Source organism: Mesocricetus auratus, unplaced genomic scaffold (genome assembly GCF_017639785.1).
Source record: "Mesocricetus auratus isolate SY011 unplaced genomic scaffold, BCM_Maur_2.0 Super-Scaffold_100694, whole genome shotgun sequence".
In the NCBI taxonomy this organism is placed as follows: domain Eukaryota; kingdom Metazoa; phylum Chordata; class Mammalia; order Rodentia; family Cricetidae; genus Mesocricetus; species Mesocricetus auratus.
The window spans coordinates 4,731,024-4,744,448 of record NW_024429268.1 but is presented as its reverse complement, the minus strand read 5'-3'; the positions used below and the strand labels follow the sequence as shown (position 1 = coordinate 4,744,448).

Below are 13,425 nucleotides of genomic sequence, written 5' to 3'. Positions count from 1 at the left end.
AAGGAGCATTGATTTATTCCTTCAAAGGTCTCTGGCATTGGTCCTGGCTAGTCAAATGGTACTAGAAAGTGAGAAAGAAGGTTGGAGAGACAGCTTGGTGTTTAAGATCCTGTACTACCCTCACAGAACCCGTGTGCTTCCCAGCACCTACGCTGGGCAGCTTACAACAGCCTGTAACTCCAGTTCCAGGGGCTCAGACACCTTTGACCTCTTTAGGCATTATGTTTATGCGCACATACCCACCCCCAGCAGACACATAATTAAAAACAGTAAAAATAAATATTATTAAAGAAAAAGAGAGAATGAGCCGGGCGTTGGTGGCGCACGCCTTTAATCCCAGCACTCGGGAGGCAGAGGCAGGTGGATCTCTGTGAGTTCGAGGCCAGCCTGGTCTACAAGAGCTAGTTCTAGGACAGCCTCCAAAGTCACAGAGAAACCCTGTCTCGAAAAAAACCAAAAAACCAAAAAAAACAAAAAACAAAAAACAAAAAAAAGAAAGAAAGAAAGAAAGAGAGAGAGAATGAACCATTTTAATGATTAAAATAAAAGTGGACAAAGACTCTCCTTGAAGGATAATCTTACAGTTGTAAAAATAACCAGAAAGTCCTCTTTTTCAGTGGAAAGGAAAATGGCATAGAAATTTATTTGGGCATTAACAATATTAACCATCTTTAAATAGTTTTTTTTTGTGTGTGCTATGTAAAGATTGTCAATATTTAAAAAACTGTTTTCTTTTGCTTCTTAAAGATTTATTTTTATTTTATAGCTGTGTCTTTGTATGTGGATGTTAGCATGTATGCTGGTGCCCACAGAGGCCAGGAGAGAGTGTCTGATCCCCTTGGAGCTGGAGTTACAGGCAGTTGTGAGCTACACAGCATTTGGGGAATCCAACTCCAGTCTTCTGCAAGAGCACTAAACACTTTCTGAGTCATGAGATATGACTCAGCTCCATTCTGGTTTTGAGGCAGGATCTCCCTGTATAAATGATATAAGCTGGCTTTGCACTTGAAATGCTGTTGGGCTTAGAGTCCTGTAGTCCCACATTCAGATATGCATTTTGGTGAATGAGATTATTGGAATTTTCCAAATTCGTTCTCAGATAGCTACAATTCTGTTTTATTAGAATCAATGCTACAGTCTTAAATATGAGAAGTTTGTAGGGCCAGAAACTGGTATTTAGAACATAAAAAAAAACCAGAAACCAGCAAGTAACATTTTATTTTTCAATAATCAGTGCTGAAAAAGTTGACTAAATAGAAACATCTTTAAAAACAGATCTAGATCGTAATGAATCAGCATAACAGCATATGTCCCAGCCCCCAGGAGGCAGAGGCAGGTGAATCTCTATGGATTTTTAGGTCAGTATTTAGAACATTTTAAAGAAAAGATAACTCTCAACGTTAGGCATAGCTTGACCTAAAATGTATATACTGCTTAGACATTAAGACCTTATTTCCTTCCCCATCCATCTTTTTCTGGCACCACTCCCTGCAGAAACCATGTAAGAATGTGGAAGTATTACGCTGTCATTCAAAAGTTCAATGGAGAGTGAGCTGAAGGCTCAACAAACCTTGTCAAATGTAACACATTTTTACAAGTCTCATTTAAGATGACAAAATTCATTACAATGTCATAAGGAAATAGCAAGATGAAATGAAAAAAAATAAAAGAACAGAAGCGAACAAACAAAAATATTTTAGTGTAGAGAACTAAAAGCTCTTTGCAGAATTTTCCATCTGGAACCCAAGAGCCTGCTGTGACTTAGTCGACATTAGTCCCCTCATAAATGACTCGGGCGCCATCCTGAAAAATAATACTGCCAACTGTGTCGCAGAAAAAGAATCCATCAGCTTCGTTTGTAGGGCACCAGACACCTTTAAGGAAAGAGACAGGACCTAAGGTCTTATGAGAAGACTCGATATTTTGGTTGCTGTTTATATTTGAAGGACTGTTAAGAACAACTAAAGTGATGGACCTGCTTCTGCTGTCTTCTGGTGGTAGACTTCCAATGGGAGAGGAGACCTCTGAGATCTGTCAGGTGAACTCCTGCGGGCTAGAATAGACAGGGGCTTGAGGGGGATCCTCCTCCTCCTCCTCTTATTGTTTCTCCTCTGTTCCTCTTTATTTTTTCTGAGGCCGACTCTAATGTAAGCCAGGCTGGCCTCAAATTCACCACATATCTGAGGATGACCTTGAGCCTCTGATCCTCTTTGTGTCCAGTTTCCAAGTGTTGGGATTGTAGGCCTGTACCACCATGTCCGGCTGCTGGGCATTGAACTCAGGGCTTCAGCGTTCAAGGCAAGCACCCCACCAGCTGAGTGAGCTCCAGCCTAGTTCTGAAGCCCGCTTTCTCATGGGAGGGGACTGAGGCATGAGATCGGGGCGCTTGTCCGCTGCAGAGAAGGTGAAGTCTGGGGAAGAAGCACCTTGTTCTTACCAGGGCTTTGCTGCGGCAGCGGAACAGGTAGCACGAAGGTGTCCGTGAGCATACAGCGCACACTTAGTTACACATGGCTACAACAGGGCGTGGGTGTCACGGCCTCAACTTGCTCGATGATGACATTGGGAAGTTGGCCTCTGGCCCAGGAATTCTGAGCAGAGCCAAACATTGTGAAACGCTCAGAGGCTGCTAACTGCTGCCACCTTCAAGGAGAACCAGAGGGAAGAAGCCTGAGAGGCACTCGGCCTGGACCCTGGAGGTGCCTGCAGAGTCAGGCCGTTTGCCTTATTGTTTCTTCAATAACCTTTTGCAAATGTAAAAAACAAACCAACCAATCAACAAACAAAAAACAAAACAAAGCAATTTTTCTATCAGATGCGGCTCTCCAGCTGTCTGTCTAGCTTTCCCCTATAGTCTTCACTGTGAATCTGCAAATTGCTCGTCTTCGTTTCCCTTAGGTCTTTCTTACGCGGGCTTCTTGCTTGTGGGACCCCTAGTGGGATCAGAGGACGTCTGCCAGCGAGGCCGTTTTCTGGGAGCCATCCTAGAACACCCTGGACTCTAGGAACTCTGGCGTCTGAAGAGGGACTCTCTGTCCTGACTGTGCATGCACGCTGGGTCCCCGCGTCCCCGCGTCCCTGCATCCCCGTGTCCCGCATCCTCCTCTTCACTCCTTTCTTTTCAGTTTCTCCCACTGCTTGTTTGCGCAGGCTCCTTCCTTTCTTAGCTTACCTCCCTGGGTGGGACCCTCTGCACTGCTCCCTGAGCTGGCAGGACTGGCTGACCTGGACCGCCTTTCTTTGCGTGGTTGGTGGTGAGAGCAAGATGTAACCCTTATGACATAAATCACTTGGTGAACGGCAAGCCTCCTGGCAGGATAGTTGTTACGATCTTTTAGGTATTGCAGTAAAAAATGAAGTTCAGTGCACAGAAGACGGGTTCTTCTTTTGGTCCCAGATGCAGTCTTGTCTTGATGTTTTGTTTCTCAGCCCCGACTGCGGTGTATTTTCTGGGCAATTTCTCCTTCTCTGTCATTCCTGTTTACCTACTCTCTCTCATTTCCTCAGTGCCATTGTAGGGACAAATACATTTTATTTGTGAAACACATCAAAGCTAGGATGTTACTGGACAGCAGATCTGAATGTAATACACATCAGGGAAGATCATATATTATCTAGAGACTCCACTGTAGAGTTTAATAGGCATCTCTAGCCGGGCGGTGGTGGCGCACGCCTTTAATCTCAGCACTCGGGAGGCAGAGGCAGGCGGATCTCTGTGAGTTCGAGGCCAGGCTGGACCGACAGCCTCCAAAACAATACAGAGAAACCCTGTCTCGTAAAAACCAAAAAAATAAAAAAAAAATAGGCATCTCTAAAGGTCACTGGGTAGGGAGATTTTTCCAAGCCTTGCACATATGGTGTCTACCTATGTCACTGACTTACTGGGTAAGCCTTAACATAGCATCTAGAGGGCACTTAATAAAAATATTTACTCAGGGCATGGAGGTTCAGGGATAGGTTCTGTTTCAAAGAAGGAAGTATGAGCAGCAATCACAATTCCAGCACGGTTAGAGGAGAGTCATAAAGCCCCACCCCCTAGCCGAGAAGCTGTTTGGAGAGTTATTTTTTTCCTCATGGGCGTGGCCACTGGTAGGTTGTTGATATAGCAGTGAAAAGGCCCTGTCACATCAGAGTGTGACTTGTTGAGAGGGCTCTGGGGGAGCAGAGGAAGGGACTGGATGTTGTTGTAGGTTTTCTGAGTGAAAAGACAGGATACTGACGGGTCTTTGGGAAAACAGCTTTAATGTGGATACACAGACTCAGATGAGCTCTGTTTTGTAAAGAAACCGAGTGATGAACACAGTAAAATAGGGATTTTTATAATGCTTTCTTTGCCTCCGTGTATTGGTGACTTATAATTGTGTTAGTTACTTTATAGCCTTAAGGTTAAGATTCCATTGAAGGCCTGGAGGGCCACTTGGTCTCCCATCAGAGTCTTGGCAGAGATTAAATCGCATAGCTGTGTCTCTGTCCTTCCTCCAAGGTCTCTGGGTAGGCTTATTAGGCAAGGGTGGGGTTGCAGAAGAGATGTGGTCAAGTTTATGGGTATCCAAGGACATTGCTTGGCTCTTGTGGCTATTTTCTCTTCCCTATCAAGAATCACTATCACAATATGTCAAGATACATTGTTCCCATGTATGGAATTCTCAAAAAAGTATATTTTTTTTAAAAAAGCAAGCCATTCAGCATTCCAGCATGGATAGAGAAAGGGCTTGTGAAAACCCTATCCCTTACTGAGGAGCTATTTTCATTTGAAAGACGTTGCGGATGAAGAGTCATTTTTCTGTGTGTGTGTGTGTGTGTGTGTGTGTGTGTGTGTGTGTGTGTGTGTGTGTGTAGGCTGACTGTGTTCCAGTGGATGGCTCACACCGGTGTATTTCTGGGCAACAACAATTGGATGCAGTGAGTTACTAAAAAAAAAAGAGAGAGAGAGAGAGACAAAGGTTAGAGAAGGGTGTGTGTGGGAGGTGCTGAAGGAGTGGGAGGGTGATTTAGGGATATATATATATATATATATATATATATATATATCAAGATACATTGTGTCCGTGTGTGAATTGTCAAAGAATAAATGAAAATATTGTAAAGGAGAGAGGAAGGGATGGAGGGAGGGAGGGAGAGAGAGAGGCAGAGAGAGAGAGAGAAAGGCAAAGAGAGAGAGAGAGAGAGAGAGAGAGAGAGAGAGAGAGAGAGAGAGAGAGAGAGAGAGAGAGGCAATCTGCAAAAGAGGGTGCTCCCTAACACTCTGGAGTATCTTCTGCTAACATTTGCCTGCCCCTGACGGTAGCAGAATAGACAAATGCAAGTTATACAAATTGAGGCAGGTGTCACTGGGCTGGGAGTGATTTGCATGTCTAAGGAGAAGGTAATTTTTTTTTTTATCATTTCAAGTTTGGAACTTTGCTGCTAGTTGGACTTTTTCGTGAATCCAGGGTTGAGAGTTTCCATGTCTTTGATCCCAACGATGACAGTTTGCCTGTAGATTCTGTCTCTTCCTGTGCCTGTGTCTCTGTGCTCTGGAGCCTGACTGAAACAGTTCCTCCCTCAACAGGATGCCCTCCACACCCACACTGATCTTCATGACCATCTTTTGCCTGGTGTCACTGGCGTCTATGTTGCAGAATGGCTTCCTGATCATCGTGCTGGGCCGGGAGTGGGTGCAGAACGGGGTGCTGTCAGCTGCGGACATGATTGTGGCCTCTCTTGCTTCCTCCCGGTTTTGCCTGCATGGGCTAGCCATCCTGAACAATCTCTTGGCCTCTTTTGGCTTTTGCTACCACGCAAACCTTCTTGGCATCCTCTGGGACTTCACCAACACTTTAATTTTGTGGCAGACCGCCTGGCTGGCCATCTTCTACTGTGTGAAGATCTCCTCCTTCTCCCACCCTGTACTCCTTTGGCTCAAGTGGAGGATTTCCCAGTTAGTTCCTAGGCTGCTGCTGAGCTCCATCATCATGGGTGGCCTGTCAGCCGTCGTATCAACTACCGGGAACATCTTTGCTATTCAGATGATCATCTCCCGGGCTTCCCTTGGAAACTGCACTCTTGGCCACATGACTCTGGACTTCTTTCGGTACTGGTACTTGTCTCACGCAGTACTTATGTGGCTCACTCCTTTCTTCCTGTTCCTAGTGTCTATTCTCTCCCTCATGTTCTCACTGTGCCGGCACATGGAGAAGATGAGGGACCGTAGGACCGGGCCTCGTGATTTCCGTATCCAAGCTCACACCATGGCTCTGAAATCCCTTACCTTCTTCTTCATTTTCTATATATTATTTTTCCTGTCCCTGATAATTTTTGCCACGAAAGTCAAAACCATGCAGAGTCACTGGTATTGGGCCAGAGAAGTCACCATCTACATGGGCATCTCTTTGAACTCCATCATCCTGGTGTTTAGCAACCCCAAGCTGAGAAAGACCCTGAAGATGAGATCTTAGGGCGCACACGCTACCCAACCATGAACTTTGAAGGCCTTGAACCAGACGTGTCTTTTTCTTTCAAGTGATTGGCGTCAGTACTGGGACAAATGAATTCGTGTGTAGCAAGAATTAAAAAGGTTTGGATGCACTCCCGTTTCCTTCTCTCTTTTCAACTTCTGCCACGATCCACATTCTTTTCCCCCTAACTCTCCATGTTTCCTTTGTCCCCTTCATTTCTGGTAGTTCCTGGTCTGAGTTCCAAATCGCTCAGGCTTTTCTTAGCCAATAGCCTCAGCTTCTGGGGGGGGGGCTCCTGTGGCTCTCTCCATGAAAGCAATCCAAAGCCTATTCTCCGAGGCTCATTTCTGTTTGTACTCCCTTAATGAAGACATGTATCCTTTATCTGTTGTTTCCATGACACAGATTCCTGCATGCCACCCATCTTGTCACCCCCAACTGTCCCCCTCAGCCACTGCTCTGCTGAGCCCAGTCTCTTTCTCTTCTTCCTTCTTTTCTCTCTCTTCCCAACCTTTGCCACCACCCACCCTCATCATTTGTACCCTGGATAAAGCTGATGCCACCAAAGGGCCCTTTTCAGGTTGACCTAGGAGACTGAGGGCGGTAGGAGTCTGTGCTACTGTAGATCCTGTCCGAGACCTCATGTTCAGTTAGTTTGCACTGTCTGATGTGAAAAGATACTGTTTGTGCTGGACATCCAGCCCTGGGCACCGCCCATGCTCGATGAGGACTTGAAGATGGAACTGTCTCCTCATGTCTTGGTGTTTTGAGAGCAGTTCTCATGTAGCTTCAGGCTGCCCCCAATTCTCCTGCCTCAGCATTCCAAGGGCTTTGGCTATAGGCAAGGACCAAGCTACATGGCAACTGTTGATTTTGCTAATCTTACTTCTGCCTGTCTTGCCCAAGGGACACTTCCTGGATACTGTTGCCGAGGTTAGCATTCTCCAGACTGGAGTTTGGGAAAAAAAGACTTACTGGGAGTGGAAATAAAAATGTGACCATTTCCATTTCAACTAGTTTATATGTTAAGTTCCTATCTCTCTGTGTGTTTCACAGTGCATGTAACACATCGATGAAGTACACATGATGATAATAAATATGCATATAAGTGTGTCTTGGTTGGTTTAGGCTCTGTAACAGAGTGTCGTAGACTCAGTGACTATTTCGCATGGTGCTAGAGTCCGAAATATGGAGTGCCAGCATGGTTGGGTTCTGGTGACACCCTTCTTCCTGGTTGCAAGCATCTGTCTGTACACTAATGTGGCAGAGGGGACTCTGGGATCCTTTTATAGTCCAACTTTTCAGCTAGAGACACCTTCATGGCCTTTGGTGAATCCTTGACAGAACTCAAACATATCTGGTCATACTTGATACATGTGCATTTATTTTAAAGTTATTATTATTTTTAGTGTGTGTGTGTGTGTGTGTGTGTGTGTGTGTGTGTGTGTGTGCCTGCAAAGGCCAGGAGGCTACAGTCATGGGCTGTGCTAGCCTGCTGACACGTGTGCTAATTCCAGGGTCCCTGAAGGAGCACCAAGCACTGAGCACTCCTTAACCATAAAATTGTCTTTCCATGTTGCACAATCGTGTTTCTTCCTTACTGCCTCACTCTTCTGGAATACAGCACACCACTTTGCTCATCTCCACAACGTAGCTGAACGGCGTTTCAACATTTATTTGTGTTGGGGGCGGGCACGTGACACGGTAGGCTGTGGAAGCCAGAGGACGGCTTTCAGAAATAGGTTTTCTCCTTCCACCGTATGGGGCTTGGGGATGAAACTCAGGTTCTTAGGCTTGGCAGCAGGTGCCTCTACTTGCTAAACCACATAGCCAGCCCTGCTGAACCCTTCTAAGAGTTCTTGGGAATGCAGATACATAGCATTTAAAAGGCAGCATTCAGGTCTCTGTTTTCTCTTTGAACCTTTCCAGTGCAGAGCACTGAGTTGGGAATTTCTGTTCAGAACGCCAACCTAGTCTCCTACCAAACTACTTTCATATTTACACTTATACAGACAGACCGTGAGTCAACAAGTGGTGGCGCACGCCTTTAATCCCAGCACTCGGGAGGCAGAGGCAGGAGGATCTCTGTGAGTTTGAGGCCAGCCTGGTGTACAGAGTGGGTTCCAGGACAGCCAGGACTACACAGGAAAACCCTGTCTTGAAAAAAACAAGAGTATGAAAAACTTGAGATTATCAGACTTTGTGTCTACCTAAAATCTAAATCTAAACAAGAGAAAGCAAAATGTCATAGATACAAGAATGATGGAAATCACCCTAGAATATGACGCTGCAGAGATAATTTAATGGTTAAGAGCACACACTGCTCTTGCAGAGGACTTCGATTCAGTTCCTAGCATCCATATGGTAGTTCACAACCATCTGTAACTCCAGTTCCAAGGGGTCTGATATGTTCTCCTGACTTTTAGGCAGGCAGGCATACACATGGTGCACACACACACCACACACACACACACACACATACACACATACACACATACCACACACACACACACCACACACACACACGCACCACACACACATACACACACACACAAAGCACTCCTACGCACAAAATACAGTAAGTAAATATTAAAAACACACCATATATTTAAATACATTAATTATTTAAATATGAGACTACTCACCTGTTTGAAAGAATTTAATTTGCACATAATATATGCGCAGTAAATGCTTGTGGTTTATGATTTGTGCATGAAAGCACTTTGATGGCTGTTGGAGCCCAGTGCTTGTCATACCCTCATTATGGAATAGGAGATGCTTACAAATAACTGTTAAATCAATTGAGGTTAATTATACATCCTTAACCTTATGAGCCATCGATGGTGTAGGAGGTGGAAGGAAGATAGGAGTTTTCCGAACTTCAAGGTTTGTGGCTGCACAAACTCCAGAGTCGGAAGACCCAGTCTGTCTCATTTCTCCAGGCTCCAGTAGTAGAACACAGCCAAGAGTCAGCCAGAGAGACCAGGACACAAAGAAGGAAGCTTGGAGCGCTAGTCCCTGGAAACTGGTATTTTCACAAGAAGGCAGGGTCACTGTGTCAGTTTTGTGTGCCTTCCTTCCTTCCTTTACCCTTGAGATAGGATCTCTTACCCTTGATGCACTATGCCAGCCAGCCAGCCCTGAAGCTTTAATCAGCAAAGAAACAGGGATCTAGACGGAATCTGTACTTGCTAGGGTGGAATAGGATGGAGGTGCAAGTTATGTTGCTAGTTCTGGTGAAATGGGCCTGGTAACTTGAGGCTTCTTCTTCTTCTTCTCCTTCTCCTTCTTCTTCTTCCTTTGGTTTTTTGAGACAGGGTTTCTCTGTGTATCTTTGGAACCTCTCCTGGCACTTGCTCTGTAGACCAGGCTGGCCTCGAACTCACAGAGATCCGCCTGCCTCTGGCTCCCCAGTGCTGGGATTAAAGGCGTGCGCCACCAACGCCCTGTTGAGGCTTCATTTCTTTTATCTATGAACCCAACCTTGATGTCTTCGTGTAGCCACATCCAGTCTCCCAGGAAAGTCTGTGTACTAGAATCTCACATTACAGAGATGGACACGAGGAAACGGAGGGCTCACTGGCATGACCAAACCCGCACAGTGATGAGTGGGGCTTGGGTTGAATCTGCCTCTGAGAAAGCCTCTCACTGCCTATCCCATTGGCCTGTAGCTCTCTTGGTGAGATACCATTGTGAAGGTCACTCTGACAGAATATTGTCTTAATTTTTGAGAGAAACTCCCTGCTTCATTCTGTGTCTCTCTCACTCTGTCCTGGGATGCTGAATCCTCAACCGATTAGAGCTAAGCTCTCTCAAGAGAGAAGTTTGCATCAGCTTCTGGCTCTGTGCCAAAGGGATATTCTTACTGTACCTCTTTCATAGACGTGCCATAAGAACTAAATATTGGGGTCGGGGGGGTTTGGGGCAGCTAGAACAGTGTCTAGAACCTAACAATCACCCATCCCCCTCCCTCCATCATGGTCATGATCTCGGCTATTCAGTAGGATGCATGCTCTGTGGATTTTATTACCAAGTAGCTCCAGGTGTGTGATCTTAGGTATCAGCTTAGGGAAGCATTGCTGCCTATGTAAGAGACACCATATGCAAGGGCCCGATACATTATTCACACTGACGTTGACAGTAGGTAAGGGATAGGTAAGAGATCAGGCAAATTCATAGGCAGGCAGGGAGACTTTGGAAACTCAGCCTTGGCAACATTTGCATCTGTTCTGAAGAGAAGAAACATTTTTTTTTTTATCCTCCTGAGAGAGCCTGCATCCTCCCTCTGGCTTCACTTCTCCATCTAGGGCACGCGGAGAGACAAACATATTGGAGAGACTCCTTAGAGCAACAAATAGCTCTTCATGGGACCCATCATGTCCACCGGAGAAATGGGCACAGGTCACACAGTTCTGGGATGTCACACTGCTGATAAGGCAGTCATCACCTTGTTTATCGTTTTAGTTCTGTCGTGCCTGGTGGCAGTGGTAAGCAATGGGTCTATCATTATAGCACTAGGCACGAAATGGTTGCTCCGGAGAACACTGTCCACTCATAATAAGTTACTGATCAGTCTAGCAGCCTCTCGCTTCTGTCTTCAATGGGTGGTGATAGGTAAGAATGTTTATGTTTTCTTGAATCCAACAGTCTTCCCATACAACTCTGTAATGCAGCTCCTAAATTTGATATGGGATTTCCTGACTGCTACAACCATCTGGTTCTGCTCCTTGCTAGGCTTCTTCTATTGTGTGAAAATTGCAACCTTAACCTACCCTGTCTTTGTCTGGCTAAAGTACAGGGTGCCCGGGTGGGTACCATGGATGTTGCTCAGTGCTGTGGGGATGTCAAGCTTAACTAGCATCCTGTGTTTCATAGGCAATTATCTGATATATGACAACTTTGTAACGAGTGCCCAGCAACCTCGGAATGTCACTGGGAATAGCTTAAAAGACACCCTTGAGCAATTCTACTTCTTTTCTGTAAAAGTGATCATGTGGACTATCCCTACTGTTACCTTTAGCGTTTTCATGGCTCTGCTCCTTGTGTCTTTGGTAAGACACATGAAGAAGACCCTCTTGGCCTCCTCAGGACTCCAGGATGTCAGAGCACAGGCCCACATGAAGGCTCTCCTCACCCTCCTCTCCTTCTTCGTCCTTTTTATCTCCTGTTTCCTGTCACTGGTGCTTGGTGCCACCAGCAACTCGCCATTTCAGGAATTCAGGTACTGGATGTGGCAGGTGGCGATCCACCTGTGTACAGTGATACATCCCATTGTTATACTCGCCAGCAACCCTGGCTTGAGAGCGGTGGTGAAGAGGGATTGCTGCTGAGCCTACTGGGCACCCTGAGCGCCAGTGGACGGCAGAAGGCACGAGATCAACAGACCACAGCTGCTTCTTCTCCTTTTCTCTCTTTTTATGTTGCGTTTGGTATTTATTCCTGGTGTGCTGCACACACTGATAATAAGTGAATGGCCTCAGTGCAATAAGACTCAAGGTGCGCTCCGAGAACCTGAAAATGAGCGGTCCCACCATGTTATCTGTGGGACTTGGTGAAGGACCAGAGAGTTCTGACAATTCACCGTGATATCTCTCTTGGAGGTTAAAATTATTCTCTGGGGATTGCGTGAAGGGACCCTCACGAGCCACATGATAGCTCCTGTGCCGAGCCAGACTGGAGGAGACGCTTGTGACTTCTCTCTTTCCTCCTCTGGAGTCATCCTGTGAACCAATCTTCCCTTTCCACGACTTCTCGGGAGCTTAGCCATTTGCCACGGAGATTTCTTTGCCTCGTCAGAGACAAAACTAAGACAGTCCTGATCTGAATTCTCCAGACAGACCCTGGTTTGCTTGGTGCTTGGGCCACCTAGAATGTTTATAGTCTCAGATGATCTTCTGAGACTCCTCTGAATGCCCAGGGTCTTGGATCTGTTTGTCATCAAAGTCCTTTGCAATGGCCTGGTTTCTGAGTCTCTTCTGTAAATTCTAAGGTTGTGGGTCAGATTTACCTTATTTTGTACTGAGGCTTTTGTTGTGGACAAGACCTTCTATATTGATGGAACTTAGAACAGAAGGACTCTTGGTTTGGCGAGGAACTGCGGACTACATTTCTGCTTCTCTCTCTTCTTATTTTTATTTAAATTAGAAACAAGCTTGCTTCACAAGTCAATCCTAGCTTCCTCTGCCTCCCCTCCTCCGCCACCCCCAATCAACCCTCAACCTCCCATCCCATCCCCCTCTCTGCTTCCCAGGGAGGGTGAGGCCCTTCATGGGTGATCTCTAAAGTCTGTCATATCATCCAGGGCAGGGCCTACAGCCTCCCCCATGTGTCCACTCTGACAGAGCATCCCTCCATGTGGAATAGGCTCTCAAAGTCCACTTGTACGCCAGGAATAAATACTGATCTACTACCCGAGGTCCCATCACTGGCATCCACCTTCAGGGGGTCTGGATCAGTCCCATTCTGACCTCTCAGCCATCAGACTGGGGTCCATGAGCTCCCCCTTGTACAGGTCAGCTGTTTTTGTGGGTTTCACCAGGCTGGTCTTGACCCCTTTGCCCATCACTCCTCCCTCTCTGCAACTGGGTTCCAGGAGTTCAGTTCAGTGTTTAGCTGTAGGTGTCTGCCTCTGCTTCCATCAGCCATTGGATGAAGGCTCTAGGATGGCAAAAAAGGTAGTCATCAATCTCATTATCAGGGAAGGATTTCTGCTTCTTTTAAGAGGCCGTCTTGTCTCAAGCCTTCCCTACACCCAGTTATCTCTTGAGCAGCTTAGATGGACATCTCTCAGCTTGTGGTCCCTTGAACACTTCTCAGGCAGATTTACTTTCTGTTTGTGGCTGCTCTTCCCAGCTTCTCTGCATTAGAAGAGAAATCCCTGATTTGGATTTTACAGATTGACATGTGTGTACCTACCCATACTTCTCCTTTCTAGTCCTTCAGCTAAGACAAAAATTTCCTCTCACACAAAGTTTCAACCATTCGCTCT

General features: G+C 46.0%; 2 protein-coding genes across 2 annotated transcripts; both read left to right on the top strand.

Annotated features, from left to right (window-relative positions):
• The first annotated feature begins 5,552 nt into the window (after positions 1-5,552).
• LOC101840136 (taste receptor type 2 member 143-like) lies at positions 5,553-6,437 on the top strand. The gene has a single exon (XM_005083099.1). The coding sequence runs from the start codon at positions 5,553-5,555 to the stop codon at positions 6,435-6,437; it is 885 nt and encodes a 294-aa protein (XP_005083156.1).
• Positions 6,438-10,801: 4,364 nt separating this feature from the next.
• Tas2r60 (taste 2 receptor member 60) lies at positions 10,802-11,767 on the top strand. The gene has a single exon (XM_005083070.2). It carries the CDS (start codon positions 10,802-10,804, stop codon positions 11,765-11,767), a length of 966 nt encoding a protein of 321 aa, XP_005083127.1.
• Positions 11,768-13,425: the final 1,658 nt, after the last annotated feature.

Excerpts from the sequence above, each read along its gene's own strand:
- Tas2r60 (XM_005083070.2), top strand. The coding sequence starts at position 10,802 with ATGGGACCCATCATGTCCACCGGAGAAATGGGCACAGGTCACACAGTT.
- LOC101840136 (XM_005083099.1), top strand. The coding sequence starts at position 5,553 with ATGCCCTCCACACCCACACTGATCTTCATGACCATCTTTTGCCTGGTG.